At 40.9% G+C, this 20,301-nt stretch overlaps 1 protein-coding gene across 2 annotated transcripts; it reads right to left on the bottom strand.

Moving 5' to 3' along the window:
- Positions 1 to 1,004: 1,004 nt before the first annotated feature.
- Positions 1,005 to 19,316, bottom strand: LOC112248450 (beta-centractin). 2 transcript variants are annotated; one of them, XM_042320534.1, is made up of 12 exons: positions 19,151 to 19,294; positions 18,271 to 18,420; positions 16,486 to 16,550; positions 15,177 to 15,252; positions 14,869 to 14,994; positions 14,505 to 14,629; positions 14,070 to 14,286; positions 2,365 to 2,457; positions 2,045 to 2,219; positions 1,853 to 1,914; positions 1,655 to 1,695; positions 1,005 to 1,580 (listed from the first exon to the last, which is right to left on the bottom strand). In XM_042320534.1, the coding sequence occupies exons 4-12, from the start codon at positions 15,222 to 15,224 to the stop codon at positions 1,478 to 1,480; spliced, it is 990 nt and encodes a 329-aa protein (XP_042176468.1). In that variant the 5' UTR covers positions 15,225 to 15,252; positions 16,486 to 16,550; positions 18,271 to 18,420; positions 19,151 to 19,294; the 3' UTR covers positions 1,005 to 1,477. The 2 variants fall into 2 exon arrangements, with proteins under 2 accessions (XP_042176468.1, XP_024273249.1); XM_024417481.2 differs by lacking the exon at positions 18,271 to 18,420 and having other exon boundaries at positions 19,151 to 19,316.
- Positions 19,317 to 20,301: the final 985 nt, after the last annotated feature.

Here is a 20,301-nt window from a genome sequence, read left to right as displayed (position 1 = left end):
GAAAGTAAGGTAATCTGAAGGGAAAAAGGCAATTTTTACTAATCTGCTATAGAACTAGTTGCGATATAAATATAGTTTGTGTTTAAAAAAGGGTTACAATAATGAGATGTATCCACCAATCCAGAGGATGGATGACTCCAATTGTTAGGGCGGAGAGACACACCCATGGTAGGTGATAATTGGAATCCTTGGGATGTCATTACACTTAACCCTACCCCTAATTTAACCCTTTTTAAACCCGTTTTAAATTTCAACCTCAATGGCGCAATGTCAGAGTTGGACACCCCAAGGATCCCCTTTTCCACACAAAATAATCAAAGGTAGTGCAAATGTATATTATTTTGCCATTTTAATCAAAATCTTACATTGCATCAGCATTGCTAATGTATTCAGCATAATAAACATAATCATATCCCAGCAGAGTGCACTCATTTATTGTAACTAAATTGACTAAATTAAAGTGCAAGCAACGCTCCAATGTACAACTCAATTAAAAAATATTATTTCAGCAATACTGTTATTAGTGTTAGTATTTGCCTCTAAGAGTTATGCCAGCAGGATATGGTCAAACTGTTACCCTTGAAACTAACACAATACATATTTTGATCTAAAATGAAGTCACTAATACCAATTCTGTTTAGCTTGCAAACATCTGCCAGAAAAAGCATGACAACCGACCCATTGTCATGTCACCTTCGGTCCAGTTTAAAAGTTTAGCAAACCATGCAGGTTTGGAACATGAATTCAGTCAGAATATTCTCCATCAGCACAACACTGAAAGTGCTTTTAACTCATGTGGTCCATGTGCTCCACTCAAGATTTAATGTTTAATTCCCTAACAACATTTATTAAATGGCACCAGGTGATAAACCGATCAAATATTTTCAATACAATTTACATCAACTTGGGTTTGAAAGTTGAAAAGACACTGATGGACTGTTGAAAGACGCTGATGGATATTCAGACAGTGGGAAATAAAGAAATAACTTTATAACAAGAAGTTCTTAAGGTGTCTTTGCACACTATGTTTAATGTGCCACAGTAACAAAACCCAAAAGGTAAAAACACATCTCTTAATTGAATCTATACATCAAAGTAAAGCAGAACGTTCCCCTTCATTGCCATTTAAGTTAAGGATTTTATGATCCATTTCATATGGGGCATAACAAATCGTAGAATAAATAAAGAATTTGCTTAAATGTTAAAAATAAATAAAGTCCACAATATCAAGAGATGCAACTTAAAGCCTTGTCATTGGGACAGGTTCTGGGTCTGTCTGGTAATGGCTGCCCAACACTTTGCCAGTCCTGGCCAGTGTCCCTGTCATTTGGCGTGTGGAGGGGAGTCTGTAGAAGGCATGCCATAGGGAGCCATGAACTCTCCTTATCAAAGGGGTAATGGGGAAGGGGGTGTAGTTGAGTAGTTGGTGGACTTGAACCAGAGGTTTTTGGGCATAATAGGAGCACCGCCCACCTCTTCAGAAGGTCTTCCGATGGATGGCACGTGCTCGGTCTTCCTCATACTCCTTCTTTGACACCCACATCTTCTTGAAGGTGTCCAGTGACGCAAGGATGGAGCCCCTTCAAGCATGCAACAAGAGAGGATCATAACTCTGGAAACAGACTAATCTGGCTGATCACATGATGTTACTTACCCTATCCACGTGGAGTAGAGTCGTTCTTGGGGTGCAGAGATCTAACAAAGAGTAACACGGGGAAATAAATGGACTGTGACACAGCACAACTAGTTCAGAAATGGATGACAATTGTTGAACCAACATTAAACATTTAATACATTGAAATTGCTGCTCATACATATGTAAACGAGTCCCCAAGGTTAGGGCAGCAAATACCTTTATTTTCACATCTTTGGGTGCCAACTTCTTCACTTCACTTAACAATCGATCACCAAAACCTTAGGGAAAGAAAACATGTAAAACAAGGACAGATGAAGACAATTAGCCAATGCTTAAGGAGTGGAGTGAAACGTTTGTTGTTTGCCAGTCCTCAATATGTAATTGGTGGGAAAGAATTCTAATGAATACCTTTGAGGAGAGTGGAGCCCCCAGAGAGGACAATGTTGGAAAAGAGTGTACGTCGCAGGTCCATGTCTGACTTCTGAATGGCAAAAGCCAGAACCTCGTGGATTCCTTCACTCTCGTCCCCTATCAGGTCTGGACGGAAGAGAAGCTCTGGGGCTCGGAATCGAGCAGGGCCAATCTACACAGGGTATAACAAGCTGTCAATACTTTGGTATAAATACAAAAGTTTACGTGTCAAAATAGCAAAATAGCAATATGTCAAAATAGCAATATTGAACAACTTTCAGAACAATACATGTTGCAAATGCATCTAAATGACTCACATCCAACGTGCTGCCATCAGGAAGAGTGTACTGTGCCTTCTCCGTCTCCAAGGTTTCATCTTTCTGTGGGTTCAGAGATAGGTAGCATGCTCTCTGCAGAGGTAAACAAGATAAAAGTGACAGATGTCAAGGACAAAGGTTGAATCAACAATCTAAATAACAGGACTGACAGAGTGTCTTGTGAAGATTGTAGGGGTTGTCAAACAAGTTAATCACAATTTTTGAATTTGGCCCTAATGGAAGATTTCTTCTAGAGGTCGACCGATTAATTAATTAACTTGAAATCGGCCATGGCTTCATAACAATCGGTAATCAGCTTTTTTGGACCTGATTACATTGCAATCCACGAGGAAACTGCGTGGCAAGCTGACCACATGTTATGCGAGTGCAGTGTCAAAGGGACCTTGTGGCTGCAAGGAGCCAAGGTAAGTTGCTAGCTAGCATTAAACTTATAAAAAACAAATCTTCACAAAATCACTAGTTAACTACACATGGTTGATGATATTATTAGGTTAACTAGCTTGTTCTCTTGCGTTCAGTGCAAGCAGAGTCAGGGTATATGCAACATTTGGGCCACCTGGCTCGTTGCGAACTGTGAACTAATTTGCCAGAATTTTACATAATTATGACATAACATTGAAGGTTGTGCAATGTAACAGCACTATTTAGACTTAGGGTTGCCACCCGTTCGATAAAAAAGGAACGGCTCCGTATTTCACTGAAAGAATAAACGTTTTGTTTTCGAAATGATAGTTTCCGGACTTGACCACAGTAATGGCTCGTATTTCTGTGTCTATATTATAATTAAGTCTATGATTTGATATTTGATAGAGCAGTCTGACTGAGCGGTGGTAGGCAGCAGCAGGCTCGTAAGCATTCATTCAAACAGCACTTTACTGACTTTGCCAGCAGCTCTTAGCAATGCTTGAGGCACATCGCTGTTTATGACTTCAAGCCTATCAACTCCAGAGATTAGGCTGGCAATACTAAAGTGCCTATAAGAACATCCAATAGTCAAAGGAATAGGAAATACAAATGGTAGAGAGAGAAATAGTTGACGTGTCATAATTCCTATAACTACAACCTAAAACTTCTTAACCCCTTACAGCTACCCCCCTACTTTTTTCAATTTCCACCTGAAGACATACCCAAATCTAACTGCCTGTAGCTCAGGCCCAGGACCAAGGATATGCAAATTCTTGGTTTCATTTGAAAGAAAACACTGAAGTTTGTGTAAAAGTGAATTGAATGTAGGAGAATAACACAATAGATCTGGTTTAGATAATACAATGGAAAAAAATGTGTTTTTGTCCTCTTAAATGAACAAGACAAAACAAACATTCAGATAGGATGATGGGGACAATTGAAGTGAAAAACACAAGAGGGCAACAGTACTTGTGCAAAGTTTCAGAATGATAACTTCCAAAATGAGTGTGCTACATGACATTTATCATGAAGTTACCCAGGTGTCCCACACAAGTAGCCCAAATGTACCCAAGTGGCCAAATTGGTGAAGTTATACATTTTGAATGGAATAACTATACACAAAATACCAAAATGGTATTTTAACACACCCCCTCCCCCCAAACAATTGAGAAAAAACATGAAAAAAATATATACATTTACAAAATAACACTTTCAATATTTGGAAGACCCTCAGTCCTCTACACAATATTGTGCTGCTGATGCCAGGTGCCATAGCAGTCTCTTTCTGCTGTAAAGCAGAGGGTCACCAAGCATGTGGTGCAGGTGATGGGGGACTTCATTTAGCAAACACAGCGACGCCTCCATGCCTGCAGAAATAAATTTGGGCAGATGAACACCACTTGTGGCAGGAGCTGGATAAACCAGCTTCAGTGGGGGATGGACACCTTGGCACTGGGGGCTCCCATTCGGAGTCAGTGTTACTGTGAAAGAAAATGTTCAGTTAGAATAGTTTCACATATCAGCCCTGTATCAACAGGTATAATAAACACATATATATGAGTACAGGGAACATAAGGTTGAATATATTATTATAGACCTGCTAGATCTACTGTCTCATTTATATTATGACAGACCAGCTAGATCTACTGTTTATTTTATATTATGACATTTCAGCTAGATCTACTGTCTCTATTATATTATGACAGACCAGCTAAATCTACTGTCTCTATTATATTACAACAGACCAGCTGTATCTACTGTCTCCATTTCACTTTGGCCATTGTTGTGGGGCTGCCCTCCCCTCAACAGCCTCAAATAGGCTATTTCATTTCACAAATAATATTTTCTATTATTAATTTCAAACAACGGCATTGGCATGAGAAAAACTTACCAGTCCAAAACGATGTCCTTTCTGTTGAAAAAATATTCCTCCATTTGGGAATCGCTAAATGAATCGTCCTCCAACAATCGCTGTCTCACTTACCCGATCAATTTCTTTTAAAATTGTGTGTACATCTGTATATCTAGACTTAGATTTAGCTTTCCCTTACTTAGTCGCTATACTGATTGATATATAAACAGCTGAAGATGCACTTTACCAAAACAACGCTGTATGTAACATGTGGCTCCTTCCGGTATGAATCTTCAATGGAGAATGAACCTCCTTACGCCGGAGTTTACTACATGGGTTGGTCTTCCAACACATAAACATTACATATTGCCGTTTACCTCAGCTCATTGGCTATCTACCCAGCTAGATTTCAAGACGATCAGTGGTCATTGGGTTAAAATACAGTCAATCAACGAAACAGCGGTCATATCATTGGTGCACAATGATGTCATTACTTGTCTTCAAATCGGTTTCTTTCAGTCAATACGTCCCGCGAAATGACCCATCAGGTTTGGTTGTGTTACAAACAAACCAGTTGATTGCAATGAAACCAAACATGACTGGAAAAGTCACGTTTAGTGTGTGTATTTACATCGAATGTGTCGTCGAAAACGGAATGAGACGGAATTCACGACAAGCGGTTCACAAAATGTTCCGTGTTGGGCTATAAAGATTTATTTTATCAAACAAAAGACCATTCATTGTGTAACAATGAGCATTGGGATTGCAAACAGAGGAAGATCGTCAAAGATAAACAATTTATTTTATTGCAATTTGTGATGTTACGCCTGTGCTGGTTGAAATAGCTTTTTTTTAATGGGGCTTTGTTCCCAGATAATCGCATCGTATTCTTTCGCAGTAAATCCTTTTTTAAATCTGACAACGCCGTTGGATTAGCAAGATTCTAGGCTTTCGACCCATGTGAGACACTTGTATTTTCATGCATGTTTAATATGACTATTTATGTAGCGATCACCATATGTTAACCGTATGGTTAACTGGGAATATTGAACCACCATATGTTCTCATGTTCTGAGCCAGGAACTTAAAATGTTAGCTTTTTTTTTTTACATGGCACATACTGCACTTTTACTTTCTTCTCCAACACTGTGTTTTTGCATTATTTAAACCAAATTTAACATGTTTCAATATTTATTTGAGACTAAATAGATTGTGTATTATATTAAGTTAAAATAATAATAATAATATTAAGTTAAATTAATAATAAGATATACATACACACATATAATACAGATATACATGTAACCAATGTGAAATGGCTAGCTAGTTAGCGGTGGGACCTGAAGACCTGAAGTAGTTGTTGCCCTCGCTCTGCGCGTGGCGCAATGGGTAATGATGCTTCGGGGGTTCGAGCTCGGGTCGGGCGAGGGGATGGACGAAAGCTATACTGTTACATTGATGTCGTGACCCGGATAACTGGTTGCTGCTGAAAAGAAGGTCAAAAGGGGGGTGAGTGTAACCGATGTGAAATGGCTAGCTAGTTAGCGGTGGTGCGCGCTAATAGTGTTTCAATCGGTCACTCGCTCTGAGACCTGAAGAAGTTGTTCCCCTTGCTCTGCAAGGGCCGCGGCTTTTGTGGAGCGATGGGTAACGATGCTTCGTGGGTGTCAGGTGTTGATTGCTGCAGAGTACCGGCAGCACTCATGCAGCGCTAGACCATGACACTCCCACCACCAAGCATGACTGTAGGCAAGACACACTTGTCTGTACTCCTCACCTGGTTGCCACCACACACGCTTGACACCATCTGAACCAAATAAGTTTATCTTGGTCTCATCAGACCACAGGACATGGTTCCAGTAATCCATGTCCTTAGTCTGCTTGTCTTCAGCAAACTGTTTGCGGGCTTTCTTGTGCATCATCTTTAGAAGAGGCTTCCTTCTGGGACGACGGCCATGCAGACCAATTTGATGCAGTGTATGGCGTATGGTGTGAGCACTGTCAGGCTGAACCCCCACCCCTTCAACCTCTGCAGCAATGCTGGCAGCACTCAAAAGTTTATTTCCCAAAGACAACCTCTGGATATGACGCTGAGCACGTGCACTCAACTTCTTTGGTCGACCATGGCGAGGCCTGTTCTGAGTGGAACCTGTCCAGTTAAACCCCTGTATGGTCTTGGCCACCGTATTGCAGCTCAGTTTCAGCATCTTGGCAATTTTCTTATAGCCCAGGCCATCTTTTTGTAGAGCAACAATTATTTTTTTCAGATCTTCAGAGAGTTCTTTGCCATGAGGTGCCATGTTGAACTTCCAGTGACCAGTCGGTATGAGAGCGATGACACCAAATTTAACACACCTGCTCCACATTCACACCTGAGACCTAGTAACACTAACGAGTCACATGACACCGGGGAGGGAAAATGGCTAATTGGGCCCAATTTGGACATTTTCCAAATTGGGGGGTGTACTCACTTTTGTTGCCAGCAGTTTAGACATTAATGGCTGTGTGTTGAGTTATTTTGAGGGGACAGCAAATTTACACGGTTATACAAGCTGTACACTCAGTACTTATTCTTCAGTGTTGTCACATGAAAAGATATACTCAAATTTACAAAAATGTGAGGAATGTACTCACTTTTGTGATGTACTGTATACATACACACATTTACCTGTATTTATACACACATGTACCTGTATGAATGTACGTACACACACACACACACACACACACACATATATATAGGGGAAAAAAGTATTTAGTCAGCCACCAATTGTGCAAGTTCTCCCACTTAAAAAGATGAGAGAGGCCTGTAATTTTCATCATAGGTACACTTCAACTATGACAGACAAAATGAGAAGAAAAAAAATCCAGAAAATCACATTGTAGGATTTTTATGAATTTATTTGCAAATTATGGTGGAAAATAAGTATTTGGCCACCTACAAACAAGCAAGATTTCTAGCTCTCACAGACCTGTAACTTCTTCTTTAAGAGGCTCCTCTGTCCTCCACTCGTTACCTGTATTAATGGCACCTGTTTGAACTTGTTATCAGTATAAAAGACACCTGTCCACAACTTCAAACAGTCACACTCCAAACTCCACTATGACCAAGACCAAAGAGCTGTCAAAGGACACCAGAAACAAAATTGTAGACCTGCACCAGGCTGGGAAGACTGAATCTGCAATAGGTAAGCAGCTTGGTTTGAAGAAATCAACTGTGGGAGCAATTATTAGGAAATGGAAGACATACAAGACCACTGATAATCTCCCTCGATCTGGGGCTCCACGCAAGATCTCACCCCGTGGGGTCAAAATGATCACAAGAACGGTGAGCAAAAATCCCAGAACCACACCTAGTGAATGACCTGCAGAGAGCTGGGACCAAAGTAACAAAGCCTACCGTCAGTAACACACTACACCGCCAGGCCAGACGTGTCCCCCTGCTTAAGCCAGTACATGTCCAGGCCCGTCTGAAGTTTGCTAGAGAGCATTTGGATGATCCAGAAGAAGATTGGGAGAATGTCATATGGTCAGATGAAACCAAAATATAACTTTTTGGTAAAAACTCAACTTGTCGTGTTTGGAGGACAAAGAATGCTGAGTTGCATCCAAAGAACACCATACCTACTGTGAAGCATGGGGGTGGAAACATCATGCTTTGGGGCTGTTTTTCTGCAAAGGGACCAGGACGACTGATCCGTGTAAAGGAAAGAATTAATGGGGCCATGTATCGTGAGATTTTGAGTGAAAATCTCCTTCCATCAGCAAGGGCATTAAAGATGAAATGTGGCTGGGTCTTTCAGCATGACAATGATCCCAAACACACTGCCCGGGCAATGAAGGAGTGGCTTCGTAAGAAGCATTAAGGTCCTGGAGTGGCCTAGCCAGTCTCCAGATCTCAACCCCATAGAAAATCTTTGGACGGAGTTGAAAGTCCACATTGCCCAGCAACAGCCCCAAAACATCACTGCTCTAGAGGAGATCTGCATGGAGGAATGGGCCAAAATACCAGCAACAGTGTGTGAAAACCTTGTTTAGACTTACAGAAAACGTTTGACCTCTGTCATTGCCAACAAAGGATATATCACAAAGTATTGAGATAAACTTTTGTTATTGACCAAATACTTATTTTCCACCATAATTTGCAAATGATTTCATTAAAATCACGTCGTAGGATTTTTCTGGATTTTTTTTCTCATTTTTTCTGTCATAGTTGAGGTGTACCTATGATAAATTACAGGCCTCTCATCTTAAGTGGGAGAACTTGCACAATTGGTGGCTGACTAAATACTTTTTTGCCCCACTATACACACACGCTACCAATTAACTGATTTAAGCTTACTGTTTTGTATTGAATGTCTACAGTAGCCACAACAGCACTCTGTAGGGTAGCACCATCGTGTAGCCAAAAGACAGCTAGCTTCCGTCCTCCTCTGGGTACATGGACTTCAATACAAAACACAGGAGGCTCATGGCTCTCACCACCTTCCACAGTAATATTGACAACTTCCGGAAGAACGTCCTCCAACCTATCAGAGCTCTTGCAGTATGAACTGACATGTCCACCCAATGAAAGTACTGAAATCATAAGCTGCAGCTAGCTAGCACTGCAGAACATAAAATGTGGTGAGGAGTTGACAAAGAGAGACAATAGCTGAACAGTTGAACAAATTCATTTATTAAAAAATAAAGCAAAAGAGAACTTTCGTATTTTTCCCCCACTTACTTAGCTAGCAAATGTAGCTAGCTAGCTGGTTTACCCTACTAAAACACCCATCTCAAAAAGAGTGATGCAAACTAAACGAAATCAAGATAAACATACCTGGATTTCTCCAATAGTAACTTGTTTGCAAATGTTGGACTAATCATTACACCCTAGATCAGCTAGATGCAGGCAAAAGTGTAGAAGGCGGTATTGAATGTGTCACTGTCTGTCCATGTGTCACCTCAAATTTCTCTCGACCTGTGTGCAATTAAGTTGTAAACTTTAATTCATAGGCTAGGTTGTAGCAACCCTCATGATGGGTATAGGAAAAATTACAGTATCATGTAGTAGACTAAACCTATAAATGTTCAATTGAACGGGGTAAATGGAATATGAATGACAATCAGCCAATATGCTGTAATAGAAATAAGGCCATGGTTACGAGAAAAAATAATAATATCGTCCTCCCTCATCTTAAACTGTACCAACCGCCTCACACACACACACACACACACACACACACACACCTTTAAGTACTGTTAAAACATCAGGTATTCTCAATCAAATAAAATCAAGTTTATTGGTCACATACACAGATATGCAGATGTTATGACAGGTGCAGCGAAATACTTTTGTTTCTAGCTCAAAGTGCAGTAATTGTTTTGTACCAAGCAATACAAAACAATACAAAATAAAGAAATTATAAAATAGAGGAATATAAATATACACAGAACAAATATATATAAGTGGAACATGGAAAGTGTTGGTCCCATGTTTCATGATCTGAAACAAAAGATCCCAGAAATTCTCAACACACAAAAAGCTTATTTCTCTAAAATATTGTGCACAAATATGTTAACTCCTCTGTTAGTGAGAATTTCTCTTTTGCCAAGACAATCCATCCACCTGACAGGTGTGGCATATCAAGAAGCTGAGTAAACAGCATGATCATTACAAAGGAGCACCTTGTGCATTCTTCCGAAGGCATTGAGGAGCACATTACATCAATAAGTGCATCGATGACGTCGTCCCCAAGGTGACCATACCCCAACCAGAAACCATGGATCACAGGCAACATCTGCACTGAGCTAAAGGGTAGAGCTGCCACTTTCAAGGAGCGGGACTCTAACCCGGACGTTTATAAGAAATCCCGCTACGCCCTCTGACGAACCATCAAAACAGGCAAAGCGTCAATACAGTGTCATGACGTTGGCCTGGGGGTAGGTTTATGACAGTCATAAATACCTCTTCCCCTCTTTTTCCTCTCTCTACCCTACTGATGTGACATTTGAAAACCCCTTGGTTTTCAGAATAGAGATTACGGGAACATCAGAAGGTGGTCAGGAAATGAACTATATTCTGGTAATCCGACCAATTGAACATATGCGGTGGTACTTAATGAATATGATGTCAGTTCGGTTGTCATCTGGGAAATTCTCATCAATGATAGGATGATAAACTAACGTGGAAAGTCTAGACAGAGTTATCGGATTCACATGGAATTGTTCAATTTAAATGTTTGAATATAAAATTATTGGTGAAGAGATGAAATGTAATTTTAGCTTCCAAATGAGAGATTTGGGTTTTCATAAGGTTAGGGCTCTGCTCAATCAGTGGCCCGCCCCTGTGAAGAGACATGGGTTATAAAACTTTTCAGACACACCCTTCTCGCTCCACTATATAAAGCCTTGACGGAAATGTAACCTCCTGTTCCAAGTATGTGAGGTCTGCAGCCTCTGCGTTAAAAGGACTAACATGTCAACTACAGAACTAAGCCAACCTCAGCATGTGCTTTGGTTGTGAATGGTATGAACTTTGAACTCTTATTCACTGCAGAAGTGATACCTCCTAGCCGTTGAGTTAGCAACAGCAGCTGCAAACGCGGGCTAGGAAAGAACAGACACAGTATCCCGTCTACCACACAACGACGTTACTACAACGTATCCAATTGACCACCAGAGACATTCTTCAAAGGACAAAGAACTCGGTTTGGCAACACGGCCTTCCATCTACCACCAACCTACCAAAGCGCAGCTCAGAGGAAATATTGATTGTATTTTCCTTTTCCAAATGGGCGGTAATTTAGAATGCATAAGATACTGTATTTACGATAGCACAGCTTCTCCCTTTGTCCCTCAGTCTTCCCGCTCTTTCAGTCAAACCCAGCCCATTTTCTTTTGTGTAACCAGCTGTAATATCTGTTCCGACCGCTAGGGACGTTTTCCTTTATGGCGTAATTTGTAATCAAGGTATGATTCATTCGGTGTATATGTAATTCTGTGTGATTAGTTAGGTATTTAGTAAATAAATAATTAAACCCAATTTTGTATTGCCGATTCAACTTGTTAGCCAGAGTTCGTGAAGATAACCAAGAATTTACAACTTTCAGATGAGACTGAATTAAGGTGACGATTAATATTGACTGCTATTGATGTAAAAATATTACTAGGTCTTTAAGGGTTTATTCGGAAGATAACAGCTTTATAAATATTATTTCATGGTGCCCCGACACTCTAGTTAATTACATTTACATGATTAGCTCAATCAGGTAATATTAATTACAGAGAAAGGATTTTATAGAATAGCATGTCATATCACTTAATCCGGCATAGCCAAAGACACGACAACAGGACTAAGATTGAATCGTACTACACCGGCTCAGATGCAGGTCGGATGTGGCAGGGCTTGCAAACTATTACGGACTACAAAAGGAAAGCATAGCGTGAGCTGCCCAGTGACACGAGCCAACCAGACGAGCTAAATAATTTCAACGCTCGCTTCGAAGCAAGTAACACTGAACCACACATGCGAGCACCAGATGTTCCGGAGGACAGTGTGATCACGCTCTCCATAGCCAACGTGAGTAAGACCTTTAAAACAGGTCGACATACACAAGGCCAGACGGATTACCAGGATGTGTACTCCAAGCATGCGCAGACCAACTGGCTAGTGTCTTCACTAACATTTTCAACCTCTCCCTATCCGAGTCTGTGACACCAAAATGTTTCAAGCAGACCACCATAGTCCCTGTGCCCAAGAACACTAAGGTAACCTGCCTAAATGACTACCGACCCGTAGCACTCACGTCTGTAGCCATGAAGTGCTTTGAAAGACTTGTCATGGCTCACAACACCATTATCCCAGTAACGCTAGACCCTCTTCAATTTGCATACCACCACAACAGATCCTGAGATGACGCGATCTCTATTGCACTCCACACCTGGACAAAAGGAACACCTACATGAGAATGCTATTCATTGACTACAGCTTAGCGTACAACACCGTAATGTCCTCAAAGCGCATCACTAACCTAGGGACCCTGGGACTAAGCATCTCCCTTTGCAACTGGATCCTGGAATTCCTGACAGGTCGCACCCAGGTGGTAAAGGTAGGTAACAACACATCCGCACACTGATCCTCGACACAGGGGCCCCTCAGGGGTGCTTGCTCAGTCCCCTCCGGTACGCTCTGTTCACCTATAACTGCCTGGCCAAGCACAACTCCAACACCATCATTAATCATTTTGCCCTCAATGGTGCAGCTGTAGAGGTTTGAGGGTCTTAAAAGGTCAGGCCAAATTTCTTCAGCCTCCTGAGATTGAAAAGGTGCTGAACTTAAGGGACAATTCAAGGTTGTGTGCACACGGAGAAACTTTAAGCTTTTGACCTTCTCCATTGCGGCCCAGTCAATGTCTGTCTCTGCTGTTTCCTGTCATCCACAATCAGCTCCTTCGTTTCATTGACTTTGAGGGAGAGGTTATTTCCTGGCACAACTCCACCAGGGCTCTCACCTCCTCCCTGTAGGCTGTCTCGTCATTGTTGGTAATCAAGCCTACCACGGTTGTGTCGTTCAGTTGATCATTCAGTATGAGACGAGCGAGGCCACGCAGACATGGGTGAACAGGAGGGAGTGTGTCTGCCCCAGGTCCGTGTTTCATAGCAAGTGAGTCATACTACAAGACAGGTCGTGGGAGACAATGCTCGGAAATGGATTTTAAATATTGACAAGTGGCAGTTGGGACGTTGAGTGCGCATTGTCAACATGCTCATTTTGGCCAAAACACTTGCAGACTCGAGTGTTGACTATCGAACACAACAGCAAGTGGTTCTCGATAAAGGGGTTAAGGGCCAAGTGTTCGGTTTGAGATTCAGCCCTCTCACTCACACCACTCTTGCATATGCAGCCTACCTTTGAAGCATCTTTTTGAGTAGCATATTCCTCTTCAGTTCTTCCTGTGCCATCCACATATGTGCATTGGTCACGTTATCAGGTTGCTAGCTAGCAAGGTAACATGACTAGCTAGCTAAACAATGTTTGTTATCAAACCAAAAAAATAGCAGCTCAGGAGTAGTTTAAAAAACAGCCCATGATATGCACATGAATCTGGGGCAGAAAAAATAAAAATAGCTCCGGTAATATTGGGAGTAACTTTTACATGATTTTGGTTAGAGGCATAGCAACATAAAGGCGCAAGCATCAACTGTACCATCTTTGCTGTAGCCGTGTTTTCACTTAAAAAGATCTGTGTGGAAACAGATGCACTTAAAACTTCTAGCGTGGTGACGAAATGGACTCGCAATGAATGGAATAAAAAAATGTACGCCGATAAACATGTCACGCGTTATTAACACATCAACTTTGACAGCCCAGAAGATTAAAACTATTTGACTAGAATTGTCACATTTTACCCCATCAAAAACGTAACACACACCCCATCCATACCTCTTTGATAGTCCGCACAACCTCAAACTCAGCTGAAGTGTGGAAGTCATAGCCTTCCTTGCGCAGTAGCAGGCGTAGGTAGCGTGAGACATCCCGCCCAGCAATGTCCACCCGCATGATAGAGTGAGGGATGGCAAAGCCCTCATAGATGGGCACAGCATGGGTTACCCCATCACCAGCATCCAGCACCACTCCTGTTGTCCGCCCTGTGGCATATCTGCAATATCCACAGAGATATTCAAAATTGTTCCACTGTTTATGCTAATGATTATTACATCATTTTCATCTCTCTACAGTTATTAATGCATTATACATGCCATATTAGCCTGGATTTTCAACCTCTGGAGAATTCATTTTGTAATGTTCTGGTATGTCCAACATTACCCTGGCAAACAAGAGGCAAGATAGCTAGCTACAGAGGACAGACAAACTTACAAGCTTAATACTGCCTGCATGGAGATGAAGAGCGCTGGTACATTGAAGGTCTCAAAGAACACCTCTGCTGCACGCTCACGGTTTTTACTTGGGTTTAAGGGGGCCTCTGTTAAAAGCACAGGATGCTAAAGAACATTAGGAGAGATGGAAAAGAAAGTCAATGCAGTTAAACAGTTAAACAAAACCCCACATTAATATTCACCTTTCAAGAAATCCTGAGAGAAAAAAACATCTAAAATCAAATGTTATTTGTTTCGTACGCCAAATACAACAGGTGTAGACCATACAGTGAAATGCTTACTTACGTCTCATGATCTAATTAAAAGTACCCAGAATGTGTGTCACAGAAACCAGAGAAAAATACCTCTTCAGAGAAGGTCTGTAGTTGCTCCTTAGAGTACACATATTGCCAGATGCGCTCCATGTCATTCCAGTCCTTAACAATACCATGCTCCATAGGGTACCGCACAGACAGAAGTCCCCTGTGTTCCTACAACCATATGGAGATCAACAGGTGTTGGGAATAATGGCCATAACTATATTATTGTTTAAAAATACTGCTTCAGTGTCACAACGGCCTAAATATAAGCATACACCACGAAGCCCATTAGCCTACATTGTGAGTTACACAATAGGGCCGTGGGCATCGGTCTTAGAAACCACTGTACATACCTCTGCTTTTGGGCCAATGAAGAGATCTCCCTCCAGCGCACCTGCCATCACCCGAACATGCTTTGGACGACCCACACTAAAAGGTAAAGACATGGATTATATTACATACTTTAATTTAATCAAAGCATTTCAGTAAAATACATTACAGTGCCTTGAGAAAATATGAATACCCCTTGACTTATTCTCAAGTCTTGCTATAGATTTTCAATCAGATATAATTCACTGTCTTCTTGGTAAGCAACTCTAGTGGGGATGTGGCCTTGTGTTTAAGGTTATTGTGCTGCTGTATGGTGAATTCATCTCCTAGTGTCTGGTGGAAAGCAGACCAGGTTTTCCTCTAGGATTTTGGCATTCTGTTTTTTTATCCTGAAAAACTCCCCCCAGTCTTTAACGATTACAAGCATAACCATAATATGACGCAGCCATCACTATGCTTGAAAATGTTGTATTGGATTTGCCCCAAACATAACACTGCGACATTCTTTGCAGTAAAACTTTAGTGCCCTGTTGCAAACAGGATGCATGTTTTTAATTATTTTTATTCTGTACAGGCTTCCTTTTCTTCCAATTAGGCTAGTTTTGTGGAGTAACTACAATGTTGTTGACCCATCTTCAGTTCTCCTACCACAGCTATGAAACTAACTGTTTTAAAAAGTCACCATTGGCCTCATGGTGAGATGTCTGGCAACTGAGTTGGGAAGGACGCCTGTATCTTTGTAGGTGACTGGGTGTATTGATACACCATCTAAAGTGTCATTTATAACTTCACCATGCTCAAAGACATTCAACGCCCGTTTTATTTCAATTTTACCAATAGGTGGCCTTCTTTGCAAGGCACAGGGAAACCTCCCTGGTCTTTGCGGTTGAATCTGTGTTTGAAATTCACTACTCGACTGGGGGACATTACAGATAATTGTATGTGTGGTACAGAGATGAGGTAGTCATTCAAAAATCATGTTAAACACCATTATTGCACAGAGTCCATGCAACTTCGTGTATTATGGGACTTGTTAAAACAATTTTACTCCTGAACTTACTTAGGCTTGACATAACAAAGGGGTTGAATACTTGACTCAAGATATTTCATTTTAAAATTAATTTGTAAAAATGTCTAAAAACATAATTCCACTTTGACATTAGGGTGAATTTATTGTAGGTAAGCCCAAAAGACAAAAAAAAATCTACATTTAATCAATTTCAAATTCAGGCTGTAACAATATGTGGAAAAAGTCAGATGTGAATACTTTCTGAAGGCACTGTAGGTATTTAATATTATAGCGTTGAGATGGCTGAAGGTGTGTGATCTTACTAGTTTGGAAAGCAGTATTTGGGGATCTGGTCTCCTGCAAAACCAGCTTTAACAACACCAGAGCCCTGAAAGAGAAAGTAAGAAAATCCAAATGTGGCCCCTTGCAAGCTAGCTACATAAAATAACAAATTTATTATAGAGGCCGAGGGTGGCTCTGACACCATCTGTTCGTATAGTGATGTCATGAGACAGTGCTGAGGGGGAAACACCAGCATGCAGGAATCCTATAAACTACTGTATCAGACCCCAATATCAGAAGTAAAAAATATAATTTTCCTTGTTGTTCATCACAATTATTGTTCTCTAATGCTTGACTACGGTCAGTAACAATGATGCACAAGTAAATTAAGCTTTCTTTAATTTCCCAATGATGCTGATTTCAAGTAGCCTGAAGCGGAAACTGATAATCTAACCTAGATGAGCTAATTATCCACCCAAGATGAACTAATTTCCTCATTCATGTCCCTTCTTTCATTGCTCACGTCTTAATTATAGCTGGCTAGATAGCTAGCTCACCCTGACAAGCAAGATAATAGCTAATGTTTGACTGTGAGCTTTCCCTAGTTAGCATAGGGATGAGGATGGGTCGGGATGCAACCGTCCGTTAGCTAACTGTTAGTTATAGGTTAGCTTGGTTACCACACACATCCCCAACTGCTATAGTAGATTTTAGCTAGCAAGACTAAATTACTGACTGATGAGCAAAACTAGTCTGAGGCTTCAGCAAATATTTCTCTCTGGCTTTAGCTAATTTACCTAATCTACACAGAACAAAAATATAAAACGCAACAATTGTTGGTCCCATGTTTCATGAGCTGAAATAAAAGACCCCAGAAATGTTCCATATGCACAAAAAAACGAATTTTGCTTACAATTGCAACAAATTTGTTTACATCCCTGTCAGTGAGAATTTCTAATTTGCCAAGATAATTCATCCACCTGACATGTGTGGCATATCAAGAAGCTGATTAAACAGAATGATCATTGCATATGTAGGTGCACCTTGTGCTGGGGACAATAAAAGGCCACTAAAATGTAGAGTAGTCACACAACACAATGTTACAAATGTTTCAAGTTTTGAGTGAGGATGCAATTGGCATGCTGACTGCAGGAATGTCCACCAGAGCTGTTGCCAGATAATTTAACGTTAATTTCTCTACCACAAGCTTTCTCTAACGTAATTTTAGAGAATTTTCAGTATGTCCAACCGGCCTCACAACCACTGGTAACCACGCCAGCCCAGGGCCTCCACATCCAGCTTCTTAAACTGCGAGATCGTCTGAGACCAGCCACCCGGACAGCTGATGAAACTGTGGGTTTGCACAACCTAAGGGAAGCTCATCGTCCTCACAAGGGTCTTGTTCTGAATGCAGTTTGGCGTTGTGACTGACTTCGGTGGGCAAATGCTCACCTTCGACTGTTACTGGCATGCTGGAGAAGTGTGCTCTTTACGGATTAATCGTGGTTTCAACTGTACCGGGCAGATGGCAGTGTATGGCATCGTGTGGGCGAGCGGTTTGCGGATGTCAACGTTGTGAACAGAGTGCCCCATGGTGGCGTTGGGGTTATGGTATGGGCAGACATAAACTATGGACAATGAACACGATTGCATTTTCTCGACAGCAATATACCATGACGAGATCCGGAGGCCCATTGTTGTGCCATTCATCTGCCGCCATTACCTCATGTTTCAGCCTGATAATGCTTGGCCCCATGTCGCAAGGATCTGTACACAATTGCTGGAAGCTGAAAATGTCCCAGTTCTTCCATGGTCTGCATACTCACCAAACATGTCACCCATTGAGCAAGTTTGGCATGCTCTGGATCGATATGTACAACAGCTTGCTCCAGTTCCCGCCAATATCCAGAAACTTCATTCGGCCATTGTAGAGGAGTGGGACAACATTCCACAGGCCACAAACAGCCTGATCAACTCTGCGAAGGAGATGTGTTGCTTAGGCAAACGGTGGTCACACCAGATACTGACAGGTATTCTAATCCACACCTCAATTTTTTTGTTTTGTTTAAGGTATCTGTGACTAACAGATGCAAATCTGTATTCCAAGTCATGTGAAATCCATAGATTAGGGTCTAATGAATTTATTTCAATTGACTGATTTTCTTATATGAACTAACTCAGTAAAATCTTTGAAATTGTTGCATGTTACGTTTATATTTATTTAACTAGCAAATGAAATTGTTTGCAAAAGATAACCGTGTTTTCCCCTACTAACACTGACTTTGCTGATACTAACGTTAGTTTATTGAGGTAAATGTAGCTACTTAGCTAAATTATAGTACAGTAGCTATATGACTGAAATATGTGGTTGTCCCACCCATCCACTAAAACCCACCTGGCTAGCTTTAGTTATCTAATGAACGGACTAATAGTAGCGGTGGCTACATCGTTCGGAATGAAGAGTACGGATAATATAACTAGGCCATTTGATAAGAGCATCTGCTAAATTACTAAAATGTCAATGTAACGTTAGCTAGTGTACGTTAAACAGCTTGCTAGCAACCTAGTGTTAGCTAGCTAGTTAACGGGTATAAACAAGACAGCAACCACTTGAACCGCAGACTAACGTTAGCGAGTGATGCATTTATTTTTTACTAAGGTCACCTACAAATTATGTTTGCGAGCTAGCTAACGTTAACCACTTACATTATCAATCACCACAGGCTGATTTGCTATTATATCGTAGGACTCCATGGTGATACAACGAGCTATCCACTCTTTATTGAATCCTGTTTTCCTAGCTAGAACGTAATATCGTCTGTTGGTGGAAAAGCGCAACGCTGAAGAAAGAACATGTACGTATAGAGCTTCTCAACTATAATAGCTAATCGACGTACAGTCGAAGACTACGTACAGCCCCATAAGCCAATCGCAAGCCATTGCAAGTGAAACGTTGACGTTGACGCTACAAAGGAACGTACGGCCACAACGTTGCAAAACTTTGAAAAACATTTTGGTCTGAGTAACTTCTTTTAGATAGACTGTGACCAGACGTTCTTATTATTATACACTTCAAAATATTAAAGGAAGGTCAGCTCTTTGTACATCACGTTACTAGAATTTATGTTAATAGATTAGTTAGGCCTAACTCAAAATTGAAATGTGTTCAAACCATGCAATTACCAGTAAAGACTGACACAATAACATTTTTATTTTATCTGATATCTCCATACAAATTGAAAAAAATCTGTGACAAATCTGCAAAAAACTATGTTTCGATTAGGCTACAGCACCACCAGATGGCACTGAAATAACGTGGAATGTGGGACTTTACAATTTGGATAGTGTCTTCCCACAGTTACTGTAGAGTGCCATTCTTTCTTCTGGCAACATAAGCAAGACTACAAATGGGATGTTTCACTTTTCTTGCTTGCAGATGTATCATTCAGGCCACTATGTTGTCAAACAATATAAGCCTACTTTGAGAATTTAGAGGATAGTATTAAGAACTGTAAGAAACATTAGCTAAAACAGGCTATATTAAGAATCTAAATGGCATTGGTTATGCTCTTTTAGTCTGACTGACAGATTCAATTTACTTTACATAAGTTATTATTTCTACTCTCCACATTTTGCATGGACCAATGCACTCGACCTGCTTTTGCTTTCAACCACTTCATGTAAAAAGTAATGAGATGGATCTAATTTTCTCTGTGATTATACAGCCAGCCACCAGAGCAGTTAGTACAGTAAGAGAGAGTATCTGTATCCTTTGGTGGGCACCCTATCACTAATGAGATGTCTGCTAAACCAATCTCAAGACTTTCACACAGACAGAAATGTCCTTGTCTGCAACT

This window comes from Oncorhynchus tshawytscha, linkage group LG04, assembly GCF_018296145.1.
Source record: "Oncorhynchus tshawytscha isolate Ot180627B linkage group LG04, Otsh_v2.0, whole genome shotgun sequence".
Taxonomy (NCBI): Eukaryota; Metazoa; Chordata; class Actinopteri; order Salmoniformes; family Salmonidae; genus Oncorhynchus; species Oncorhynchus tshawytscha.
This window is presented reverse-complemented; position numbering and strand designations above follow the sequence as displayed.

Bases quoted from the DNA above. Each gene is read 5' to 3' on its own strand.
- LOC112248450 (XM_024417481.2), bottom strand. From the start codon at position 19,198: ATGGAGTCCTACGATATAATAGCAAATCAGCCTGTGGTGATTGATAAT. The intron at 14,995-15,176 runs GTATGTACAGTG...ATATGGTTGTAG, and splicing joins TCATTGGCCCAAAAGCAGAG to GAACACAGGGGACTTCTGTC. The intron at 1,581-1,654 runs GTAAGTAACATC...GCATGCTTGAAG, and splicing joins CTCTACTCCACGTGGATAGG to GGGCTCCATCCTTGCGTCAC.